This window comes from Haliaeetus albicilla, chromosome Z, assembly GCF_947461875.1.
Source record: "Haliaeetus albicilla chromosome Z, bHalAlb1.1, whole genome shotgun sequence".
Lineage (NCBI taxonomy): Eukaryota > Metazoa > Chordata > Aves > Accipitriformes > Accipitridae > Haliaeetus > Haliaeetus albicilla.
In genome coordinates, this window is record NC_091516.1 from 22829665 (window position 1) to 22857547 (window position 27883).

General features: G+C 38.0%; 1 protein-coding gene across 5 annotated transcripts in view; it reads right to left on the bottom strand.

The window, feature by feature from the left end:
- Positions 1 to 27883, bottom strand: part of TTC39B (tetratricopeptide repeat domain 39B) — a 77966-nt gene that overhangs the window by 37575 nt on the left and 12508 nt on the right. For 3 of the 5 annotated variants that reach the window (XM_069776801.1, XM_069776800.1, XM_069776803.1), the window contains exon 2: positions 13996 to 14030. In XM_069776801.1, the coding sequence (XP_069632902.1) occupies positions 13996 to 14030 (35 nt within the window). Of the gene's footprint in view, positions 1 to 5450; positions 5838 to 13995; positions 14031 to 27883 lie in introns of those variants that run through there. The other 2 variants (XM_069776799.1, XM_069776802.1) reach the window with 2 other exon arrangements.

Here is a 27883-nt window from a genome sequence, read left to right on the forward strand (position 1 = left end):
TTCAAATAATTTTCTTCCTATTTTGAAAGCATAGTATTCCTCACCCTTAAATTAGCCATTTGAGAAGAAAAATCTTTTTCATCTTATCCCTCCCATCCATCGCTCATATATGAGCCAACAGTAACACCTCACTCTTCTGCTTAGTGATGTGCCAAAACCTAGTTTGGATCATTTCCTAAGGGACAATGTTATTTGCTATCACTGCCATCAATCCTTTGCACAGGCACCAAGTGGCAACACAAGTGTAAATCCTACCAGATAAACAGTGAGATGCTTTGTAGGAGTACTACCTATCTACCTACCAGAGAGCAGCAGGTGGCACCAACAGTCCTATGACACAAAACAAAAGCGAATATAAAATAAGCTTATTGCCAAATCCCACTGAGATACTCTGTTAGGCCTACATTTTATGTTCAGAATAGTTCAGTGAAGGGAGGCTGAAGGCTTACATGGCTCTTCCTAGTACAATCCACAGACTAACGTACAGTGAACATTAGGAAATATTCATAAAAGCAAAGACAGTAGCTTCCTAGTTACATTGGGTTTTCTTCTTATTACAAGCGACTACTCTCTAAGACTCACAAATGCGGGACTTCTGTTTGCTTTGGTTTTGTTTTAAAATAAATACATGCAGAGATGTACCACTTCCAGGAACAATTTCAGCATTGAGTTTGAATCTAAGGAACCCTCATGGGAGCAGAGCATGTGTCATTCTCTGAGGACTACTGACCTGAGTAAGAAACTGCACGCACCCCTCGCCCCCCCACTATGCTGGTGCTGGCACATGTCCTTCAGTATCTTGCTGGCTAGGTAGAGGACTCAGGCTCTGAAAAAGCAAGGTGCATCAGGCAAGCCTCCATGAGGCTGGATTTTCTTCTTCTTTCTGTATGCATGCTATGCATTCCTCCCATCTGGAGAACAATTCAGAAAGGTGGAATCAAACCAAGCAACCTTTGTCACATTTAGATGTTTCCAGCAGCTAACAAATTAAAGCATGTTGAATCCTTTACATTAAAGGGGTCACAGTATTTTTAAATTGCCAATCACTTCCAGTTTATAAATAAAAAGGATTCTTAACCTAAGGTGCTAGTTTAAAAGTAATCAGGGAAAGATAAGACCATGTGATCAACAGTTTTTTCTATTATAAACAGAAAACTTTTTGCAAACTGTTTTACGATTTCATCTAAAACCCAGACTTTAACACCACTTATAATCACGCAACAGAAAAATCTTCAGCCATAAAGCTAGAAGCCTGAAATTATTTCCAACTTACATGTATCACTTCCTATCCTAGGCTATTATCATTAATATAGAAAGCTTCCAAACTACAGCTACCTGATCAGTATAGCAAATGCTAACTCTTTTTTACCTATACAGTAAATCCACTAGTCATAGTTTATCTCCACAGCAACTTCTGCGTTCATTATGCACACATCCCTTTTTATGAGAAGCATGAATTTTAGGTAAATAAAATCATGTAGTTTACATATTCAATGGAAATGTTATCAGCTTATGGGAAGCATTGAAAAAAATTTCACGCTGATGCAAGACAGACTTTATTCCTTTGAAGGCGTAGTGTCTTCACTGTTTCAGAACTTCACCAACGCATGCTGTAGTCTGTGTGCTAAACATTCATTTAAGGAAACGCAACTGGCAGCAAAACTTTCCAGTGCTGCACTAGCCAAATTTGCAAACAGGCAGAAATTACTCTAAAAGCTTACTATATTATGATCCACTCAACAACAGTTAGTTTTTTAAAAGCAAACAAACAAAAAGAATCAAAAAAACCCACCAGAAAACACACAGCAGACACACACCCAACAATGGTCATTTAGTTGAAATGATATTACTTTACACAGCCTAGTATTTTGGCAAAATTGTTAGGGTAACACACTGTCACTTCTTCCTCCCTCAGGACTTTCTTGCATGCTGTTATTTAAAATCACATTCTACAGCAGACAGAGGCAAACAGTGTTGTTCTTACCCAAGCCCTTCCTGAGTACTAGCTTTCACGTGAATTTTGGAGACACCCATCCACCCACAGAACTGGTAACAGCAGAGGATGGAAACACCACACTACAAGGCAATTCAGTTCAGTGAGGTTCCACCTTCCTCCTCAACACTACCTGACTATGAGGAGTAGCATTTAGCCAGTTATTTGTAAACCCATCTAAGTGAATCCTGGATTGTTGTCACAATACCAAAGGATCTGCCTATGTTCTTCTTTGCATGACCAAGCAGTCTCACCACTAGGGCATTTTCCTTTTCTTTAATAGCATTTTCTGTTTGGTTGCTTTTGGGGGTTTTGTTTATTGTTGGTTTTGGTTGTGTTTCGGTTTTTTTTTTTTAAATTAAATTCTTTCTTCTCCCTCATCTTACAGCTGTGGCAGAAATGCTGACGCAGGGCAAAAAAAAGAAACAGTAGTTAGCTGATATTATACCCTTGTATACATAATAAAATAAAAAGAAAGCATCAAAAACTTTTTTTTTTTCAAAATGAACAGCTGTAGAAAAGGAGTTGGAGCTCTCAGAAAAACAGAGACAGTAAGAAGGGAAGCGGTAACTGAGAAGAAAAAAAAAGAGGCAGCTGCCCCTGTTGAAAATCAACAATTATTAAAATGATATGCATGAAAATGAGCTGAGAATGACTTTACAGTTTTTATCTCTACCTTAGCATTGTCAAAAGAAGTTCAAACTGACAGCTTTTCATAGACTATTGGAATTTCACTAAGAGATCATTTTAATTGATCAATCATTATACCTTACCAGGTATATATATATGCCATCTAACCATGAGGCAGGCAGAAGGCATATGAAAGCTCTGTTCCTCTTCCTCACAGATCAGAAGCTGGGAGGGGGGGAGCTGCTAGCATGTTAGGAGGGGTGCTTGCCCTCTTACTTTCTAGAAAAGCAAGTTCTAATTTTAGCTTTTCTAAACTTCACAGATACGTATTTAGCTACAGGAGACAGTTTTATTTTAGGAATTATTACTGCTCACAGCAGTAGAAATATTTGTAATACTGTCTTATGAATGAAATGCATTAAAAAGCCCTCAGACACACCAAAAACTTTACACATAAACAAAAATTCCTTCTTGTAAGTCTCATCTGACCTTAAACTTTAAGTCTCTGTCACGAGACTGATAATGTTTCTTTGCTTTACATTTGGCATGTGAGTCTCATTTGTGATCTCCAACTTTGGGGGCATGCACAGGACTGTTTTTGTTCTAGTTAGAAAGCAGCCCAGTGCCTACAGTGCTGCTTCATGAGAATCTAGTGAAGGAATACAAGAAACTGATCAAAAGGTTTTCCTTCCAAACATTTACTTTATGTCCATCACTAGAGGGGGCAGGGAGGGGTGAGGAGATAAAGGAACTTTCCTAATAGTCTGTCTTACTGAAAACGTGGAATTTACTTACCTATATATTTATTATCAATGCAGTATCTGAACACCACAAGAAAATACTGATTGCTGTATCCTCACACATTATTACTACCCTAGAGATGCAACAAAGCAACTGAATAAGCACAAAGGAAACAAAACAAGGCAAAGTTGATCATTTGCTTGAGTCACAGGAAATGGAGTCAAGACTAAACTCATCATACTGGCTAACCAGCACCCACCATTGCCAACATCACAGTCCGCCCCTCTGGAAAACACAAAAAGACAGGCTACATTTCTAGCCACTTTTCTTAAAAAGAAAAAACAAAACAAACCATGAGCATTCACAAATGTTTCAGTTTTGGACTAACCATTAATCAGGTTCACTAAGCCAATAATCAATTTATTGCAAGTCAGCTGGTTTTACAGCCGGAAGGGAAAAAGAAACACCAGCAGCTTTATCTGACACCAAGTTCTTTAAGTTCAGCTGAGAACTGCAGCTGAACATGTACATGCACGGTAAGCAAGACGCCAATCTTCCATAATGAATCGGCCATATTGTGGGAGCAAGACACATGACAACTACCTGGGTTACTATTTACCCACCTGAATATGCACATACAGATTATCTGATCACCAAAATGATTGTGAAATAATCTTATTCAAGCGCATCAAGCTACCCCAGCATGAATTTGACACAGCGTTGCAAAATATTTGTAATCCTAAAGACAGCCAGCAAAACTGTCCTAGATATTTAGAAGTGACCACAGATTGACAGAGGGGAAAGAAAAAACAAAGCAGTGTCAGTGTCGGATTGCAGGTAGGAGAAAAAAAATCTGCTTTACACTGTTCTGCTGGACACTAAGGGAAATGCACAGCACTATAAAAGGTTGTTATCAGATTTATTAATAGAAGTCAGTGGTTCAGCAGTATTTTTAGATGTATGTTTTAACATGAGATCTTTGCAAGTAAACCGAGAATCTACTACGTTTGGAGACCCCTTATCAGACTAATAGTTCGTATCAAATAATCCAGCTGAGGTCAATACAGGCAATACTGTGTAGAAAAATAAGCACCCAAATATGCCAGAGAGCAATACTGTCAAAACTTTATATACAGTATGTAGAGATAGATAAATAGAGGTTCACCAAAAAAAAAAAAATTAATCTGTTCAACATTTCCCTTAGAAAGTAGGTTTAAATAAGACATGCTGACAAGAAAATAGGTTGAAAAGGATCCTCCTGAAAGAGCTAGCATATATAAATAATAATGACAGGTTACTGACAGTTTTACACAAAACGAATAAAAATTCCGCTTATCTTGCTATGGAAAAAACAAGAAATAAATCATGCAGCAAGTATGACACCAGATCAGGCCAGATGTTTACGGGACTAACACTGCGTCACACAAATACTGGCTCAGATCCAAAGAGACAATTAGGACAGTGTGATCCTAGTAAGACACTCCTCCTAAACTTCAAACCAATTTACTGGAATTTATTACACAGTGAACTTACAGCTAACGTTGGAGACCTTAAATTACTAAAATCTCTAAAAGCACACTGTATTATACTTAACATTGAGTACTTAGAAAGCAGAACTGCATCCCATGAAATATTTATATTTAAGTCAAAAATTATATAACCTCAAATGGTTAAATCAGCACAGCTACCAACAGTAGAAGACATACTCTATAAATGGAGAAAATAGCTACAAGTCTGTTACCGTTCTTAAATTACCACATTTTAAAGAATGGCATCCCAAAATACACACCTTGCGGTGTTCTACAACCTACAGCATCTGAGCTGATTAAGCACTGACATCAGCAGAGAAGCTTCTGCTCTCTAAAAGCATTGTTCACCACTGCAAAGGGCAGAGGAAAAACAATTATTTCACAAACCCATTGTGAATGTATAATTTTTCCCTTCTCTTCAAGGAAATTAATCTAAAAAAATTGTAGTTTAAGTGTCCAACATACCTGCCAAAGTAAATTTTCACAGATAAAACCCCATAAATCTGACTACCACATTCATGATTTCAGGTACTAGTAGGCAGAGATAATATACTTACAGGATTAATTCAGTTAACTTCAGGTATGTAAATATAGTCCTTATCGAAATGTAAGTGCTGCTTCTTTCACTCTGTTCTTTTTCCACTGCACACACATACAAAAAAAAAAACCCACAGAAGAAAAGCATAAAGAGAAAACTGATTCTGGTTTATTTCTCAATATCCATGAGGTTTCATTAATGAGTTATCAAGCAAAAAGAATAAAAGGATAAAAGTTCACAAGCCAGCAGCTGGCATCACAGGCACTCTCCATAGCAGAATTCAAAAGAAATGTCAGTTAGAGTGGCAGCAGCTACAGTCAATGCTGGAAGCTGATGCCTCTGCGGGAAGAGGATGCTGGGAGATTTTCCCAATCTGTGCTGCAGCCTAATTCTAATCCATCACTCCTAACTGCAAGGAGAAAATGGAGACACGAGGAACGCAAAATGATTTATATTTAAAGACAAAAAGGGAGTTACCACAGTAGTTCCTGAATAATTTAAAAAAAAGATGCTACAATTAGACAGGAAAGGAGAAGTATACAAATGCAACTGCAGTAAAAATAGATCAAACATACAAGAGTTGGTAGCAAGCAGCACTGAAGAAAACTAACTAGCTCATCTTTGATTTTCATTATTTGACAGTACTCAAAGAATTTTTTTTATTAACCCTTTGACATTTTTTCCCCAGGAATCCAAGTTTTTAGCTAGAGTCCCAGGACCAAAATAAATCAATAGCACAGCAAGGCAGCTAATAAACAGTTATCTTCATGAATACACACAGCAATAGGAAAAAGTAGGAGTCAGAAGCAAAAGAGCTGCAAAAGAGATAGTTTAATCCCCTTGTTCTAATCTGTCCAGATGAGATATGGGAAAGCTCAGCACATGGGAGCTAAGCAGCAGAAAATTAAACTGTCCTCCATCATTACCTTTCAAAAATATTCTTTAAAGCTGTACCACCTGAGCTAATGTTACCTATTTCTAGCTATGTTTACTATCATGAACTGAGATTTACTCACAAAAATGGCTCAAACAAAGCCTTTAAAACACAATGCAGGAAACTATAGATTGACTTTACTCATTACAGATGGGTACTAAGTAACAAAGGCAGTAATACTTCAAACTAATCTATTTAAAAATTTTACTTTTGAAAATGCAATTAAGAATGCAATATACCAGGAAAGAGTTGCATAGTATTTCCTACAACACCTGAAGAAACCAAGGGCTATGATCAGGTAAGACAGGCTTTGCAGGACAGAGATGAGATGGACAGCTGTAACTTACAGACAACAGCAGCTTTAAAATCAGGATGCTTCTACCTTTTCCCTGAAATGATGCCTGATAGTGTTAAAAGACCAAGGAGTTCAGAGATATCAGAGTTCTCCACCATGTGCCTTGGAAGCAATGCTTATGTGTCTTGTCATTTACTATATTAACATTATTTGGGGCAGGGAGAGTCAAAGTGCCAGGATTTCTCTCCTCTTGATTGCACATGAAAGGTAAACCAGTTTTGAATCAAGGTTAAGCAGTCACATAAAAATTGACTCAGTTCACACACAAAACATACAACATTGTCTTTAATCAGTGCAAGTTGCAGACAGTCCACACTTGAGGGTTGAGAAAGTATTTCCCAGTAAAAGCTGAGAAAGAGACAGGAGCATATTTCCACAAAACTGACAAAAGCAAGCTTTCTGTCTGCAAATACCAACACACCTTCAAAAGATTCTCTCTGTATTGTCTTAAAGAAAAAACACACTAATACACAGTCAAGACACCTTTCACTCAGATTGCTTCCCAAAATGCTCTGAGACAGTTTTCAATCATCTGGCAGGGGCGGGGGGGAACCCCCAATAAACAACCAAAACACGACATCATTAAAGACCAGAAAGGTTTTTGTTTGTTCGATAGTTTAAAATAAAGAATGTGGCAAATCCGGGTTTCAAACATTTTTCCCTAACAACAATCCTCCTTCTCAATATCTGAGCAAGTGATAGCATACAAGTTTTTATTTTTTTTCATCTATGAGTTAGAGCTCATCTTTTTATTGTCTTATCTAAAGCACTAATAACTTAAAGATTGTACCACCAATCCAAAACATTAAGAGTCTACGTGACTTTCAAAGCGTCCGAAGTTATTCAGAAGGCAATTCTTGAGTTGCATGACTGCAAACAGCATTTATGCAGTCTTTATTAAAGCACAGGATAAGCATTAACTGCCTGAAAGAAATTTAAAAAGAAAGAGAACACAGACATGATCAGTAGATCATGCATTCCAGCACACCACCAAGATTTCAACATGATCATTAACAGACTCCAGAAGCCTCCAGGAACCCCCACCCCAAAAACATTATGTGAGTTTACTGCCATGGTGTTAATTTATTTCTCACAGAAGAGAAAGCCACAAGCAGCAACCCAAATATTTAGGCTCAGTTCAGACAAACTTCTTTTGGCAAACACTGGATCACAGAAAAACAGGCTCTTGGTATCCTGTGCGGCAGTTCTTCACACAAGAGAGTAGCATGGTGTGGAAATTATGCAGTTTCAAGCAGTTCTCTGTAGAATGTCCCTGAGATGTTCTGTCTGGTTTCCCACCCCCACGCCTGTTTTTCCCCTCCTTACTTTCTATAAAAAGTTATGGACACAGGTGAAATTACATATTTCAAAGTCAACAGGAGATACCAATTTAAAAATTCACACAGTGTGCAAGACTTCTACTCAAATACAAACACACAGAGAAATTTTACACCAAAGGCAAAAGGTGTAGTTGCAATAAATGTGGAAGGGTTAGGAATGATATAATTATTGCCCACTCAAAACCCCTTAAACTTAAACAAATTATAATCCAAGAACAGTTTGGGGTAGAGAAGGATTAGTGAGATTACGCTTGTCTCTCACTACTGTTGTTCCAAATCTTGAGACTGACAGTATAAAAGTAGCTACTGTGTCATTTATGTAGCTATGAAAATATTATTTACTGGATACTAAAATCACCTTTACTGGACTTTTTATTTACCCTTAACCTTAAGAACAAAACATAAGAAAATAAAACTTTGATCATTGTCCTGGTTTCAGCTGGGATAGAGTTAATTGTCTTCCTAGTAGCTGGTACAGTGCTATGTTTTTTAGTTCAGTATGTAAAGAATGTTGATCACACACTGATGTTTTCAGATGTTGCTAAGTAATGTTTAGACTAAAGTCAAGGATTTTTCCGCTTCTCATGCCCAGCCAGCGAGAAAGCTGGAGGGGCACAAGAAGTTGGCACAGGACACAGCCAGGGCAGCTGACCCAAACTGGCCAACGGTGTATTCCATACCATGGGAGGTCACGTCTAGTATAGGAACTGGGAAGGGGGGGGCGAGGAATTGCCAGTCGGGGACTAACGGGACATCAATTGGCGGGTGGTGAGCAATTGCACTGCACATCATTTGTACATTCTAATCCTTTTATTATTGCTGTTGTCATTTTATTAGTGTTATCATTATCATTATTAGTTTCTTCTTTTCTGTTCTATTAAACCATTCTTATCTGAACCCACGGGTTTTGCTTCTTTCCCCAATTTTCTCCCCCATCCCACTGGGTGGGGGGAGTGAGTGAGCGGCTGCGTGGTGTTTAGTTGCTGGCTGGGGTTAAACCACGACAATCATTTAAATTGTCACAGCTGTTTCTCACCATCTTAAGACAATGTCAGAATTTGAGTTCAAACTTATGGAGACAAGCACTGTTCTTAAAGGTTTTTGGCTCCCTGAGTTCAAATTTTAATTTCGGGCCATTTCCTCAGCTGTTCAATTTCATTCACTGACAAAAACACACACATGTGCAGGTATAACTGAAATCTTAACTACACTTCTGAGATTACAAGGATAACCTGCTCTAACTTCCTTAAACACTTCTGGCCCTTAATCTATCACCCCAGTAATACCATACAGAGCTGCTTTGGTAGGATCAAGGATTAACAGTATCCAGCTTTGGGGAGGAAAAGGAAATGCAAAAGAGGAATGATAATACAGCAATGAAATATGCCTCTTTCTGCTGAAATTGGTAAAGACAGAAAATCCTAAGAATTCCATTATTCATCAAAAATAATCTGCCTGCTTTTCTACAGAATTCTAGCTTCCACCTTTTCATTATTTTGTTTTTTAAATGTGTTTAAATGAGATCTCACTATCTTTCCACTGATGCCATAACTCAGGGTCTGGTGTCAGAAATTTTTATACAAATAGCTCAACATGAATACTTCCTCTGTGTATGAACTGTTTGCAGCAGTCAGGCAGACTACTACATTTTGGGGAAGAAACAACTACAAAGCATCTTCTATAAACACACCTAGGCAGCTATCATGATACAGTTACTCTAAATGTTGTTATTCATTTGCATAAGCCTCTGATAATGGGGTGGTAATTGAAAACACCATCTTGCCTTTACCTCAAATAAAAAGACTGCATACTGACCAGTAACATGGAAAAGCATAATAACTTGATGGTAACTTATCCCTGTCACATACCGACAACATTTTAAGGAAAAGTTAAATGAGATGGGAAGAAATCCAAATACAATTAAAATTTCATACAAGTTCCTAACAAGAACTTCAGAGGATAAAATACATACAGAAATCAAAACAGCAGTGACAAGGTCAGTACATGTTAGGCATATGGTGATGGTTAAAAACTGTTGAGAACTCAAATCTCTTTTAATCTTCTTGTAAAACCAAAGAAGAGATCATTTACAAAGTTATACTCTGGCAACAGAAAACATGGATCTCTACATTCCACAAAAAGAATTTCCAGATAATCTGGGGGAAAATTAAGGTAGCAGAAATATATAGCAAAAAAAAAAGTCATAGAAGTTGAGAATTATCTTGTTCAGTAAGACTGAAATTAAAGTTCATAGTTTTTCCACAATAAGATTCAGGTACTGATGAAGCATTTTTAGCAAGAATTAAATAAAAGAACAACACATACATAAATCTGTTCCATCCATGTATGGTTTTGAACCTGCAGATGCTTGGCAGGTAACAGCATTAAGTTAGCTTATGAAACAGATTTGCCCAAAACTTAAAGTAAGCAGACACTCCAGTGGAAACATGGGGAAATATTTGGTAAGTAGCAGCTTACCACCACAAAACTTCTTGGCAGAGGCTTGAATGAATTTCCAAAACAGAAAGAACCGTTTGTCTCTAATTACTCAGTCCCTTTTACAACAGAATATGCCAATCTGAAACCAGTTCTGAGTTAACACAACCATGTAATGGCAAATTTACTTTCACATATATCCCACCTATCTTCTTTTTAAGGTTGAAGATGCTATATCTGAAGTTATGGCCAAGCCAGCACTTTGAAAACTTAGTAACTCTTTTTGGCAGAGAAGATACTAGGTAAAAATGCTACTGCTTGCTTTAACCAAAATGGCAGACTAACCTACTGCAATAGCCTTTCTTTGGCTTTAGCACCAGTGAGTAAAGAATGGCATTTACAGGTAGAACACCATTTAATGGTCCTTCCACATTTCTACAGAACAAGTATTTGGGGCTCATTACAAAAACTGTTTTGGAGTTGCTGTGTACACCTACAGTAGCCACCATGAGCAGAAGATCACAAAAGAGTCTAGATAAAGAATTTAATCCATTTAGACAATCAGAGCAAAGACTGATTTCCTCCTGGACCTGTCCTCAGCTACGACAGCCAGCACTAGAGATTTAGGGAAGGATTTTACCCTATTAAGATAACTCATTGCCCTTTAACATCTAACCTGGACAACCTGGTATCTACGGTTAAGCAATAATATTTAGGGAATAAAGCCAGTAAAAGCCAAGTTATATTAGCAAAACCATTTGCTAGCATTTACTGGAGCAATATACACAGAGCACAATATTACTCTATAGGTATTTTACATGAAGAATTACAAAGTGGTGTATGAAATACTATGAAAACATAGTTATTACACATTCTTTTCAAATCTCTAAACCAAGAAGTTGATCTGACAGAATTTGAACCTCTGATCCCGTTAAGTAAACATCCACAGTCCTTGGGGACACAACTCTCTGTAAAAAAATGTCTATTTTAGTTAAATTCAGTTGGGTATAACCAAACTGCAATAAGCCACTCAAACCAATACCGGGCATATAATCACAGAGCTGTAACAACGCCACTTTCTTACCCCAAATAAAAGAGATTGAAACATTAATAGATAGGAAAATTTAAAGACAAACATTATCAACAGCAAAATCAACAAAATAGATATAGCTTCCCAAAAGGTTGAACCTCTGGTAATTCATTGTTTCAGTGTAGTAATGCTTCCAAATTTCTACTACTGTATTATTAACAGAAAAAGCTACCATTAATTCTAGACAGGGTAAGGTCAAGTATAACTGGTGTGGCACTAGACTTGGGAAAGGCTTCCCCTCAGGCAAACTACCAGCATCATTGGTAAACTACAACCAAAGAGTTTCAGGGAAGGTATTGAAGACTTCCACAAAAAGTCCTAAGGTTTTTTTTCAGTTCCTTAGGCACTTTTTAAAAATAGCTATACCTTCTAAAGAATTTGAGAGAGAGGCTAATCAAGTGAAGAATCCTGCCCAGATACAAAACAATACACACATTTCTGTATAATTTCTGTAACCGCAGAGTAGCTAATTGTCTAAACACAGAGCAAGTCAGCAGCAGCAAGTATTCCTGCCAAGATTATCCTACTCTTATAGCTCAAACATTCACTAACTGAACTGCCTCTCTATGAACCTAATTTTCAAAGGAAACAACATACACAATTATGCTGACTGTCCACTCATGTGTCCCCATGCTCTTAGTATTTTAACCTATTTGCCATTTTCGATCAGCCAAATTTGTCAGAGAAGCAGTGGACTCAAGAGATAATTAAGATAATTTAGATAGCGCAGAAATAGGTGAAGGGTACCTACTGAGGGAAAAGCTACAGTGTAACACGCAATTTTCTGTTTTGTTGACCTGCTGGAAAATCAAGCTACCTGTTGACCATCCAGGAACAAGGAGAACACAGGTGCAGGTGAGTGAAAGGAGAGGTAAGTAGGTGATGCAGACATGTGCAGGGATGAGTAAGTGCTCAGGGAATGCAGTTGCTCACACTGTGCTTTCTACTAGACTTGTGCAGGACCACCTGAACAAGAACTGTGGGTGGTCCCACACTACTGAAACAGGCTGAGCTAAAGGCTGTGAAACCCAAACAAATGGAAAGTTAATTTTAGAATACACATATACCAGAATCAGTCAACAATATAACAGCACAGCTGTAGTATTTTTGGCCAGTGGACGCTGACAGCAACCACAGTGACAACTGTTCAACTAGAGACATTAAGTCACAACATGATTTCTGCCCCACTAATATTCTCTCCATCATCCCACATTTACTATTCTACATAATGGTTACTACAGACAGAAGCAATACCAGCCAGAATAAACTACCATAAGTCTAACTTCTACACAGTTACAAAAAGTGTCTCTGTTTGACAGCTGTGGGCACAGAAGAGAGACTCAGGAAGAACAAATCAAAGTTCTGCAGGTCAATAATAAACATCTGTGCTAAGCTCGGATATCAATAAAACAAAAAAAACCAACCTTCTCATGGAAGGAATGAGTGTTGGATAAATGTTCTCATAAAGTAAGTATTACAGAGTCACCTTCTTCCCTCTCCTGAGGGAAGCAAGGGCCAGAGAAAGAAGTTATCTGATCATACAGCAACTGCTAGGGAGTCAGAGGAAGAAAAAGTAATCATTAACATGAGAAGTTCTCAACATGAATATATCAGATTCTTATTTCCTTCCGAGTCTCAGGAAGTGATAAATTTAATTCTTCAACTACAGTTTTACATAGAGAGCAGACCTTACTACCCTAGGTAAGATACAAATAGAGGGTCTGGCAAATCTCTAAGGTATAATTTACCAAGGCCATGGAAATTTTAGCAATTAAATTCAGTCCAAAGCTACTGCTCCTGGGTCTAGAAGTGTTTTAGCAATCTGAGGATATCATGAGAAGTCTCCTTCTCATGTGCTTTGTGGCACAAAAATGCAGTAAGATCCTACAGAAAACTAAAACCACTTATGAACAGCATTATCTGCTTGCATCACAGTTTAAGTAAGGTGTTGCTTCAGCATGAAATCTAATGCCAGAGAAGTGACTCTATCTCACTTCATTAAGGAAAAACATCTGTCCAGCAGTACATTATGAGGTATAGCAATTTCCATTTGAAAATCTTGCTTAGATGGTATTGCATAATGTGCGATCCAAAGTTTTTCCACTAATGCTATCATTTTTTCACCATGCAGAAATGTCTAAAGCCATCAGTATGTAGCTAAAAGTTATTAAAATTTGCTATTTTTAATTCTTTACAACTTTCATATTTGTTGACAAATACATCATCACATATATCAACCTAATTACACTTCCATTTCCCAACTTTTGGGGACCTTAATTGTTCTAGAAAATGTGCATGTAGTCAGTGCATATAAAATTATGCTTCCCTGGAATGGTGAGCATGCACTATTTCACTGATGTATAAGTAGTTTTAATAAAAATATACAAATTTTTAAAAAATTCTACTTACACTGGGATGTTTTCAAAGGCATCTTCAAAATTTTCCTGCAAAAGAAAAAGAACTGTTTCAATCAAATGTGCATGTGTTCTGGAACTCTTTCTGTAACATAGCAAAGCCACCATTACCAGACAGCACTTAATTCTGCAACATACAGTAATAATCAGAATATTCAGAGTCTACTGGCTTTTTGTTACACTGTCAGTGCAAACCACTACTCAAACAGATACATTTCTTATGGGCCTACTGCATCAGACTACAGTCAAGTTAAACCAAAGACCTCTTCCTTTTCAGACTCCCAAACTTCCACCACATAAGTCACAGAAGGCAATACAGACTTATGCCTCAGGAGTTTGTGCAGCACATCTGATGTATCCAGGATGCACTAGCTGACCAGTATATCTACACATTAAAGAAAAAAAAAATAATTAAGCGTTCTAAGCATATAGCTGATATGCAGGTTGGCCAGAATATATATACTAGATCCAGGATGTATTATAGATAGTGTGCATATACAGCCAGCTCATGCATTAGTAGCAGTTATGTCTGGACCAAGCTGTTGACATCTGGAGGATGTCTCTTTCTATCTAGATTCAAACCTCTTTCCACCTAGGTTCAAATTCCAAAGTAAAATAAAGGAAGAGATGTGCAAACATAAAAACGGTCAGAATGGTTCAGCTCATGGATCATCTGTTTCTACACCCAGTTTCCAAAACTGGTCTGTGGAAGTGTGTAGCAGAAACAGGGCAAACAGCCCTCCCTCCTACATCATTCTCTTCACCCCACACTTTCCAACCTTCAGCAACTCAGGGAATTCCAGGCCTTGATGTGGTTTGTCCATCTGGTGATTTCCAGTAGGTCTCTGTTCCAAGTAAAGGACCAGTCTCCCCTTGATCCCATGTAGACTTCTTTTTATTCATGAGGTCATAACCTTAGTAAGGGATTTCACTAGTCTGCCACCCATTTTGTGCAAAATAATCATGCCTACTTGAATCTGGCTCATACTACCTTTAACAGTCCCTAGCTATTGAATTGAAAGACAGTGAAGAACCAATTCCTACTTGCTCTTTCCTTGACACAATTTTGAAAACCTTTGCTGTATCATCCAAATCATCTCTTTTCCAAGCCAAAGACTTCTACCTCACTCAGTCATGCCTTGAACAAAAACTATTTCCTACTTAAGACTGTCCTTTCTGCTCTTTCCATCAGAAAAAACTGGAAGCAGGATGGGACAGATTGTTCCAGTTTTTAACATATCCCAGGAATAACACTGACGTGGTGTGCAAAGGAGTAAGATAATACAAATCTCACACAACATTCTCAGGGTATGCAACCACCAATGACACAAGCACTACAGTGCTTGCATGAAACCTGCCAAAAAAAGTTTTCAAACCAAAACCAACACTAATAAAAGAAACAACTTAAGTGCCTTGCTAAAACACCAACTGCAGTTTATTTCAAGGCTGTCCACTCAAGTAAGACAATGGACATACTTGGAATATTGTTAGACTCACTGGCAATGAGGCGGAGGATTAGTGTTTTAGGGGTATTTACCTTAAGCATAACATGAGATTGAAGCTAACATTCAGTAATAATTCAGAAGACAGACCTACACTTCATGAATTTTGCATTTCTCAGCAAACTCACCAGAAAATGCAGCTGATAAATAATCAAACATTGTAATGACTCATTAACTACTGTTCCTCTGCCACAGGACAAATGCAGCAATACACTATGTGACTGTGATCCACCCTTCAGAAAAATGTTACTTTACTTGTATTTAACTGAGGAAAAATTTCCATTCAGAAGAAAAAACAAGCTGTTGCAAAAGGGCAGGACTTTTATCATCCTTCACAGATGGAATATACTACTACATCAGTTTTGAACTACTACAATTCCATGTTCTTTATTGCCTGCAGCTGCCACTGCCCAAGAGTAACAGGCATGTATTTAAAGAAGTGTTAACAGACTGCCCAAATATTCTCTTTCAAGCTAAATTTACCAGCCGACAATACTATACTAGGCAGAGCAAGACTTACTGTGAAGAATACAGTAATCAACTTAGCCAATAAATTGAACCCTTATCTGAGGGGAGCTGAACAGTTTTGAAAAGCTGAACAGAAACCAACAGGAACAAACACCCTGAACAGAAACCCTGTTACCCCTGTCTCACCCTCGACACTAACAGAAGTCAGTAGTCTTCTAATAAAGTGCTTCTCTGAAGACTGTTTGCCTCCTTGAGCCACTTCTAGAGACAAGAGGAGAAATTCAGCGAAATAAATAAACAAACAAAACACACTGAGAGTTTTCTGAGCACACCTCTGTTTTTCCTAAGAGAACAAACCTGACAAGCAAAAATCAAGGTACTTTTAAATGTCAGGTACTGATAAAGAACAGCAGAAATCAGAAGTTTACACCACGATGTAAAAACATCTGTGACATGAACCTCTTGCCTGCTCTTTCAAACCTGAGAGCAGCAGCTATGTTAAGAAGAAAAGAACTCTGTCTAGATAAGGGCCTCCTCTGCCTGGCTCCTACTGAATTTTCTTCCCTGCCATTCACACTGGTCAAATGCATGTCAAAACATTTAGAAGATGAAGTACAACCTTGGTATTTTTTCCCTGCCTACCAAAGGCACAGGGAATAATCACGGCCTCTCAAAGAGATTCCTTAAGGGAGCTAAAACCAACAAGCACAGTTTTTGTGAAGTTCCCAGTGCCTTCCCATTCCCACTGCATGCAAACCCCTTAACTGTCTCACACAAGTTTGTCGCTGGCTCTATGGACTCCCACAGATTCCCTCTACATAGAAGACAGTCAAATGCACTGAAAGAGAAGCATAGCCATTTTCTACTGTACTCCATGCCTATTACAACAAAAAAAGTTGTATCAACCTAAAGCGTATGGGAAAGAGACCGCAGCTGAAGTACCCAGAACAGCTCCTCTCAGATGGAGGTCTGGGATTCATCATGTTCCTGCCAAGATATACAAGGTTTCAGAAGTACTCAGAACATATTTACTTTTTTCCAAGTAGTCTGTTAAAACTTACTTGTAAATTAAGCCTGTTCAAGAGGAGAAAACAATTAAGAGTGAAGTGTTACATAAAATACAGAGCATCTTGAAGACTTCAAGCTGTATATAATATACAAACATGTATAGGTATGCATATAGTATATATTATGTCAATTAAAAAAAAGAAAAAATCAAACGATTGATAAAGTTCATCCATTCCTTAGAGTACAGAAGCAGCTCAAAAACATGGACACATTCTTGCACATTTGGTTAAAGCCTAGTAAAGTTCGCATCTTTGACTGCTCCTCCCAACACTGCAACTTCTAGCTGATACAGCTGAAATGCCATAACCAATTTCCAGATCTGCTTGTTCATTTCAGTCTACAGCAAAGCAGATTACTTAATTCAAGCTAAATAGTTTTACTTAGCACCAATGACAGGCTGCACACAAGTTTGTTCAAGCTTCAAGTCGTGTGCAACTAAATCAGCCATACTTGTGACCTCCACACTTAGCAGTGTGAGCATAGGAATACAATTTCCTTTATTGACATGGCCAGAGAGACTTGACAGAGACTGAGGTTAACCCAATCCTTCATTCGTTTCCTTCACCTGACCCACATTCATCCCACAGCAAGTCCCAAAGGTCCTGCTCCGGTATGTGCTTGTTGTAAAAGCCACACACATTCAGCTGAAATCTTCAGGAAACAGAAACTGCAGTTAAAGCCACAAAAAGGGCAACATGGCTTTTTTTCAGATATTCTACTCAGAAAAAGAAATATATTAACAAACATTTAAGTTGGTACCAAGAGAAACAGTTTACCAACCACGTCTCTCAGTACATAATGCTGGCTAATGCTGCAATCCACAGATTTTCAATGCACCTTTTCCAGAAAACGCATCAATCCAAGAATTTAAAACACATGAACATAAGTAAAACTGCCACTAGATGGCATGACAAAAACTGATTCACTTCTCCACAAAGCTGGGAAAAAAAACTGGCACAAGATTTGACAGAATAAAGCCATCTCAAATGATTTATCTTGAATTACATAATCTTCTTTTTTTCTGGTTGATTATTGTACTATTTCACATCTTTTTGATGCATCATTTTCAAGATATGAGCAGGTTTGAAAAGAATTAAGTTTACACAACTTGAGATACTCATGTTTTGCAAATCCAAGGAAGTCAGACAGACATAAATGGACACAGTGTATTAATGCAAAAAAAACTCACCAGTGTTGCTGAACTCTTTAGCGATGAGAGCAGAAACCATTTGCAGCAGACCACAATTCACCTATAAAGCCTCATGAAAAACAACATGCAAGCAAGACCCTTAAACTACTACAGGACGTTTACCAGTGACCGTACTTTTGTTCTAATATACTGGTAGAAAATGGAAACAACTGCTTGCCTTGATTATTACAGAAATCCTAGCATCAAAAGCAAACTCTCCTTTCATCCACATTCACTGTCAGTCATTTAACTTCAAGCAACTTTTAGACTATATCCTGTGACTCGTAAATTATTGTCTTAAGTTTGCTAATTGTTTTGTCAATCTAAACTATTCCTTTAAAATCCAAATTTATGACAAGATATGTTTACCAAGTAAGGTATTAACCATCTAGATTCTCCCCACTGATAACAACATAACTTCAGAGAACTAAGTCCAATAGTATCTAGGATCACTAGCCGTGATTTGGAGTCCATACTAGATTGGGCAAGGGGAAAAAAAGCCTTATCTCAAAAATATCAACAGAACATGAATAAGGCTGCACATTGATTCAGGAAACAAATGAGACCACATAAAATAATGGTGAAATTATACTAGCCAGATTTAAATACTGTTGCTATACCACATTTACCTGCCTAGTCACAATTTGATTTTGTAGGTACTAAATAGAGCACAGTTTTACGGAAAGATTTGAAGAACCATAAACTTAACAGTAACTCCCCTCCCTGGAATGCCCACATACTAAGATATTGCAAAGCATGGAAATCTATGAAGACAGTTATATATTTAGCAAGCTCATACACTTTGAGATGCTTTTAGTCCTGATGCTTTTGCCCAAATTTCTATTCAAGTATGGGTACATCTAATTATTTTTGTCCACTTTTGTCTTCTGTAATTCAGCCCCATACCACTCCCCCCCCCCCAAAAAAAAAAAAAAAAAAATCAGTGCTAGGTGAAAAAAATGCACACCAAACCCAGCCTCTGTCAACAGCCATGCTGCCCTGCACTCTTTGTGCCTGCACCTGCCTGTGGGAAGCACAGCCACCGGTTTGGAAGTCAGTGGCTGGATTCTACATAGAGAGAAAGAGGCTTCACTGAGAGGTCTAAAATTTCTCAGCCCAACAGGAAGGATAACACACCTTGCACTGCATTCACATTAAAATTATTCTGTATAAGGATTCATCTCACAGGACTTCAGGGAGTTTAAACAAAACTTAGCTGACAAGCTCTGAAGCTGCCTTCTAAAATCAGAGGACGTACACCATGTTCCCTCTGGCTAAAACTGTCCAGACCCAGCTGAAAGAGCAATAGCATATCCATTGCATGTGGGGGTATGAACTAGATCTCTTTTTCCCTGTAAACAGAGAGTACAGGAAAAAAGCATGACTATGGGGAGAGAATGCGTGAGGTATAAGAAACTGATCTACAACACTCATACTACGGGCTGAGACTATGGAAGAGAGGCTTTCCGTAGGATCTTCATTTCTACAACAGAACCAGTTTCCAGACAGTTTTGTAACTCAGTAGTGACCACACAGTTTTACCAAATGGGACAGAATATATTAAAAAAATATTTTGAACAAAATCCAAGTACCTAGACTTTTTTCCCCCTTTTCTATTAAGCAGCTTTGTAAACATTCATTTATCCTTAGCCTCAGCCAGGACTACATTTAAAATGATTCAACGAAACTGGTGGCTAAAAATTTTGAATTCCTGGCCTACAGGAGTGACAACTTAAAAGCACCGAGCATTTAAAACTTACCAGACATTACTGCAACATGCAAGCTCCTAAGAATATTACTCAAGGATATGAAAGGACAACATACCATCTCACCCCTTAGCTGACTTGACTAAAGTGAGTACTGTTAATAGAGGCTGGAAAATCTCCTGAGTGAACAGAAACAAGATTAGCAAAACTCCCAGATGTGCAGCTACAAAGGAGCATGGCTGACTCCAAGTCCACTGTCAGTTCTCTACTCAAGCATTTTGCACTTGCATTATAAAAATATTGAGATTTTCTTAGTCGTTCAAGAAGACTCTGAAACTTTAGCCAAAGAATTGCTAGAATAGCCCAGACCTACTAGCACAGCAAGCATCAAGTAACCGGAATACCTCAGTTACTGTGAACTGGTTAACATGATACTATCTCAGGAAAAACAAAACAAAACAAACAAACCCCAAAAAACATCACCCCAAAAAACCCCCACCACGCAAAAATTATATTTAATTAATAAAGAATTAGAGCAGAGTTGACACGGTTTGAAAAAAAAAATGGTGATCAGAGTATTAAAAATCTTTTTTGGTTGAAGAAATTGTAAAGACAAACACTTCAGACTTGACAAGCCCTTTTTTTACATGCTACGCTTATCTAGTTTTTAAGAGGTATCCGATAAAAATACATTATGTAAAGAATTCGCTGAGTAAACAAGAGGAAAAACAGTTGTCAGTGGAAGACAGCAATGAAATTGTTTCTAACAGAATTTCTCCAAGGCTTTTTTCTGTTCAACACAATTTTTAATCAATACTCTCGAAACGAACGTAATGCTAATGAAGTGTTTAGCCATAAAGTATTAGCAGAATGCAAGTCAGAATAACAAAAAGTACGCTCCCAGTAAGTGACTGGGATCATTGAGTAAGTCACTCTCAAATGAGAAGATGCACAAGTAAAAATCAAAGAGATCATACACACAAGTTGAGGTTGTATTATGGAAAGCAACAGTCCTAAGAAAGACTGTAAGGCCATTTTGACATGAAATTAAATATGAATTCCTGTTGTTAATGTTATCCTTAAATTAAGCTGCAAACAGTAGAAAACAACATTTTAGTGTCCAACACCATGAGGATGAAAACTGTAAAATTTTGTACTTTCCTAGAGTTCAGCCTTCTTGAATGTTGATAAATATGTAAGATAACAGAAAACATCCCATGAAAATAGTTCAAGAGGGAGAACACGACTTAGTGTATGAGCTACTTAAACGTTCAATCTTTTCGATTCACCAAATACAGGACAGCAAAAGTACTTACTATCTCTGGCTTATGTAAAGAAACTCACAGAAACAAAATCAGTACCAGGCAAAACCACTTTGGTTTCTTGTAAACATTAGTCTTCAGCATGCCTTTTTTCTGCTGCATCAAATTCACATTTTTCAGGCAGAGTGCTAACTACTGGAGCACACCAGTGAGAATAACCACAGACACTGTCTTTCGCGTCTCCAAATTAAGGGTCTGAAAAGCACACAACATTACAGTTCAGCTAAGAACAAATTACTAGGTTTGACACCAGCCAGGTTTCATGAAACTGAAAGCTTTTGTTACACAAGGAGCAAATCATCTGTAGTTCTCACATTACTCTATGGAGAATTTGCTCAAATCAACTCTCGGGCTATTACTTGAGTGAAAGATGCTTTTACACTATCAAATTTACTGTAGAATCCCTTTCATAGCATCAAAACAATAATGCATTTATAGATTCCTTTCCAAGTAGTTTCTGAATACTTCTCTTTCCCAGAAAATGTATGCTCATTCTCCCCACAATGTATCTTTTTCACAGATTACAGAGATTTGATCTTGTTGCTTTAACCAACACCTACTCCCTTCCCCCCAAACCATTTCGCTGAAGCATCAAATATCAGAAATGACCACTTCACAAAAAAAGAATGATAAACAACAGTGCAAGCTCACTGGTCTAAAGTTGTAAAAGTTCATCTTGTAATACTGGTCAGTTAAAAATAAATACATTCAGCTATGGAAATTGTTTGGGTTTTTTTATTCATCTGCAGTAAAAAAAGTAGGGTAACACAAACTTCAGATAGACCCTGCACAAACTACAAAAAGAAAAGTAATTCTGAGAACTAGACCTATGAAACATAATCCGTTATGGACACCTTTCCTGCATACTAACCACCAAATGATTGTGTCACATAAGGACAGAATTCAACTGTTGCTTAAATGGGCAGTGGCATAAGAAAACGTTACCTAGGACTGAGTATTTTTCCAGATGTTAAGAGAGAAAGTAATTCCCAGCATTACAGCACGACCCAGAAGCTAATGTGTCAGTTGTCTTGAGCTAATTCACAAAGTACTGATGTAAAGAATTAGTATTTTGATGAGCCAAATAACATTCGGATTTCATTTCAAAAATATAGATGCTTTTCACTTCCTAATACTTACTCAGAACTGAGAGTAATTTGCACTACGAAGAGCTTAAAAATTGCAACTTTTTAGCTAGTACATCATTAGACTTGACACAGTCATTTCTTATAGAAAAGAGCAGCCCACTTTACAAACTAGCAGAAAAGAAAAAACACCTGGGAATTAAACTACATATTAATGCTTATTGTCAAAAAACCACAAACATATGAGAGAAAAGGCATTTCAATACTGTCTTGGGAGAGAAACAACTTGGGGAGGTAGAGGGAGGAGACATCCACAACCCTTCTTCTCTGTCACCTACACACACTTTATTTGCCACTGTGACTCCAGATCCTGGTATTAACGATTTGTAGCCTAGAAACAGGAACACATGAAAAACACTCAGTTCAAAGGGGAAGGAGATGATGTAGCAGTTACAAAAGAGGAAAACGACTTCCCCTTCCCAGAGACAGAAATAGCCTTGAGGCAGCAAGGATTGAATTGAAATGCAGAAGTTCTGTTCTACTCAGTACAACCAATTTTTACATGAAAAGTAAAAATCTAATTCGTTTCTCTGAAGGAAAAAAATGCAAATTTTTTGTGCTTACGTATTACTTCAAACTTACTGGTTTGAACTATAAATACAACCCATCTGCTTTTAAAAAATTATTCTCAAGAATATTTGCATAAAATATCAGTGTTTTTCCAGAGAGCTGAGTGGACTGATTGGTGGCTGTTTTGGAGGAGCTGTGTTTTGCTAGATGTTTTCCACTGCAGATGAAGAACCTCAGCTGTCAGAAGTCAAATATCAACCTCAGTAGTTCGGACTTACTTATGCAATCTCATCCATGTAGAACAGTATGCCACATTCAAGATGTTTACTAATGTGGGTGACTTGGTCAGGGGTCATGCTTTAATGAAGTAAAAACCCCAAGCCCCAAAAAGAAAACAAGAGTTGGTAAGGTAGACCCCAGCTTTACTAGAAATTTGATTAACTAAAGAGTTGCTCAACAGTTAGCAATCCAAACAAACTTCAGTGTCATTTAGCTCAAAAATCAGATGTCAGTACCCACGAGAACAAAGGTTTCTCCATTAGTCTAGAAAGCAGTGGCCTTTCGACACAGCTGGTCACCCCAAAACTACCAGAAGTATGAAAATTGAATTGTGAGAAATTCACCCTCCATTTTCTACAGAGAACAGGTGTTTGTCACGGAAGTGCCTACCATAATTAAGTGCAACTAATCAACATGCTTTAAAAAGTGGACAACTCCTACCTTGCCTTCAGCTGCATGCAAGCCAGAGAATTGTTGAACAGCATACCAGCCACACTGTATGAACCACAGCAGGACTGAGAATGAACATCAACTGAAGGAATTACACTCAGCGATGTCAGTGGTTGTGGGTCAGACCGGTTACATGCCAGAGGGAGCAACAAAATGAGGGCTTTTCCAAACCTGCTTCTAAGGACAGGGCACAAGGCAGTCACACTTGGGTAAACCGCCATCCGTCTCGCTTGTTGTGAACACAACTGGCTGAGCTTGTGCTGTTTTAAACGACACCTCTTCCTTGTGACTGAGAAGTGGAAATAAGCAGATTCAGTTACACACTCAGCAAGTAAAGGATCACAATATACTTCACTTTAATTGACATGCAAATGGCTGCTGTCAACAGTTATTCATGTTCAGATTCATATCCAACATTTTGCACATAAAAACAAGAGTACAGTTTCAGTTAAAGCTGGCTGAATATCAAGTTGGCTTCCCTTACTATTTACACTGACACCTTCCTGCTATTTGACCTGCAGTTGTTTTTGCACAAAGAGCACTCCTGAGAAGCACAGAAATAGGGTAGCAGCATAGAACTTCACTGCTGCAATAAAGTTTTTTTTCTTCCATTTTTAAATTAGTTGACCATCTTTCCTGTCCATCCCTCACACACACCCTTGGACACCCCCGAGACCACAGGACTGTCACGTAGTTTGTATTTGTTTGTGAGTAGCACCAGAAAAAAACAAACAAAAACAAACAAACAAAACAAAGAAAAGGAATCACACAACAAAACAAATAAACCACACAGTCAGGAGTTCAAAGTCCCATACAAATGCACCGAAGTACGCTCATTGAGGATCTCTGCAAAGACTGTGTATGTCACTATTCTTGGTCAATTTCATTGGAAACAAACATTGCCAACCAATTCTAAACTGAAAAGCAAATACAAACAGATGCACCTTGGCTGGATACATCTTCCTTTTCATACCACAGGAAGAGTGATTTAAGAAGAATGTGAAGGCAACTAAGGAGACTGAGAAGGTAAGGACAATACACAACCATTCTTCTCAAAACAGACACTACCCATGGGAAGATACTGTAAGCTTCCGCTCTCTAGCCATAAGAAAGATTATTCAATCAAATTAATTCTTCTTGCTGCAGACACACCTCTGAGTCTTGAAAGAGCTCTGTGTCAAGCTCATTAAAGTTTTTACAAAAACTTCAGTGTCATCATTCAATCATTTCACAGAAACTAGATAAAACCCCATTAAAATCAAAAGGAACTTTATTATGGTATTTATTATGGCTATAAAGTTGTTAAGACTTTTGTTACATCTTTCTAGACATAATTGTTCTGACACATAACCATAACCACTAAGTACTAGGTACATCTGTATCTTCCAGGACACTGAACATCATGGATGAGATACCACTGTTGAAAGACAAAGCTGGTAAAGACTTTCCTACTTCCAGTCATCTGGATCAGCAATAAACATTTACAAACTTCTATCAGCTTCCAAATAGACTATTCACTTTTTTTTTTTTCATTCAGTAGAAGAGGTAAGGACACAGTGAGAGGTTTCAGGGACACAAGCAGAGGATACTTTCAGACACTAACTAAAAGTAAGGCATTAGGTAGAGCATCAGAAACAGAACATGTGTTTACTCTCAACTTGCTTGCATGCAGCCAAGGCAAAAGCAACTTTAAAGTCACTAGCCTCCCTGCAACTCAAATCAAAAAGCTTGGTCTCACTAATTCTGACAAAGTTAATATTTCACAATGAGTGACATTTCACCCATTCTAGTTCAGAACTAGCCATCTCTCATCAAGTTTAACTTTCCATGAGTGGTTAACCTTCACAGAAACTTCAGCTCAGTCTAGACAAAGGATTACTAGACAGTTTGCTGCTAATAAAATGGTGTCACTTCAAGAGACACGATCCTAGTGCATAAGGAGGTAGAGATGCCTGCTTGCACTCATTTGAGTCAACACAACCTACCAAATAAGTTACCATGAAGAGGAAGAAAAACACCATTGGAAGATCCATTTGACAAAAAACAGACATCTGTGCTCTTTTTTGGAGCTGAAGAATCCCAATCCATCCCCTCTCACAAGGGTAGATCTATTCAGCAGTCTCACCTAACCTTCCCACCTTCACTCCCATATTTCAGCATTCCCAGCGTGGAGGATGAGGCAAAACCTGATAGTTTTCATCTAGGCTGCTTTATGCATTATGTTACAGTGGGACACTCAAAATAAAAAAGTTTTTAAAAAACCACAAATACAGTAGAATCAAAAGTGAAAACAGCCAATGTAGCAAGGTCTCTAATCAACTATTGAAAGATTTTCAGTTTGTCCTGGTTTCAGCTGGGATAGAGTTAATTTTCTTTCTAGTAGCTGGTATAGTGTTATGGGTTGGATGTAGTATGAAAATAATGTTGATAAAACACTAACATTTTTAGTATGAACACGACTCAGCAACAACTAAGTCAAGGATTTTTCAGCTTTTGATGCCCAGCCTGCGAGAAAGCTGGAGGGGCACAAGAATTTGGGAGGGGACACAGCCAGGGCAGCTGACCCAAACTGGCCAAAGGGGTATTCCATAACATGTGACATATGCCCAGTATATAAACTGGGGGGAGTGAGGGTGGGGGATAGCGGCTCGGGGACTAACGGGGCATTGATCAGCAGGTGGTGAGCAATTGCACTGTGCATCATTTGTATATTCCGATCCTTTTATTATTACTGTTGTCATTTTATTAGTGTTATTATCATTATTAGTTTCTTCTTTTCTGTTCTATTAAACTGTTCTTATTTCAAGCCGTGAGTTTTACTTCTTTTCCCGATTTTCTCTTGCATCCCACTGGGGGGTGGGGGGCGAGCATCTGTGTGGTGCTTAGCTGCTGGCTGGGGTTAAACCACAACACTGACTGAAAATGATTCTCCATCAGCTGGAAAAGCAGTGAGAAGTGAACGAGAAAACACAAGTTCCTTAAATCACTTGTTTCATACAAACGGCCTTGGATGGGAAAGAACAGTATATAGTTAACTTTACCCACTTCCTGCTTCCAGATTAGGCACACTGCCACCATGACCACTGATTGAACCATCTGGCAAAAGTATGGCAAGCGAAAATATTTTCCATTGCTGTTTCTTTCATTCTTTGAATGCTACAACTTCTATTTTTGCCCTGCTAAACTTCTTCATTAGTAAGCGTAAGTATTTGCTACTAAACCAACTTTTCAAAACCCTGAAATCCTTAGATGTCAAGAACAGGTTTATTCAGAACCAAAGACAAAGAAATTACCCCTCCCCCAAATACATGCTTTTTAGTGGGAGTGCTGTTAGCTGCAACTGAACTGAGCTGTTGACCCAGCTGATCAACATTAGAGACAGCAAAAAACTACAACCAACCAGTACTCAAGAACAGGGGGGTAAAGAACTGGGAACTAAAACAAAAAGCATTGAGAAGGTAGTAAACACAAATATCTAATGCTGTAATGTATTATAAATCAAGACCATTTCAAAGGTTTTAAACCACCAGACAAAACGTGTGGTAGGAGAGAGAAGAATAGCACTACCCTTCAAGCAATGTGGAAATGTGCGTATTTCTTGACAGGCAAGGCTTAATCTCATAATAAACAAGTCTGGGAAATCAAAAAGACTCTACAAACTGCATAAAAAAAATATTTTCTCTAGTTTTGTAAAAGCCATGAATCAACTTCAGTTATGCTGCACTGAACACGATCCTTCCAAAATACCTGGCTGTCATAACAAAGAATCAGTCACTGATTTTTTTCCCCAATTCCAGTGCTCAAAAGAGAAACAAATGCCATCACTTCCGCTAGATGAAAGGGTATCAGCTATACTTCGATGGCATAATGCTTGATGCCATGGCCATAGGCTTTGGAACTCTTCTAGTATAAGTTTTTTCAGGACAACTGGTGTCTTATCTACCATGTAGAATTTCATAACTTATACAAGGAGGCTTTCTAAAGATCTCATTTAAATGCAACTTCAGTTGTCATACTTCCACAGACTTCCTCATCTCATTCACACAACAATGTGCTTTATTGGTTTTTTAAAAAAAAAAAGAAGGAAAAAAAGCACACACAGATTAGTCCAACCAGGAAAATAAGAACTGCTCAAGTCACAGCTATACCTGCAACCCGCTGTAAAAAAGGACTGAGTGATCAGCATAAGGGAGTGCTTTTGCATTCACGTACTTCAGAGACAGGTTCTATTACTGTTGCTTGGT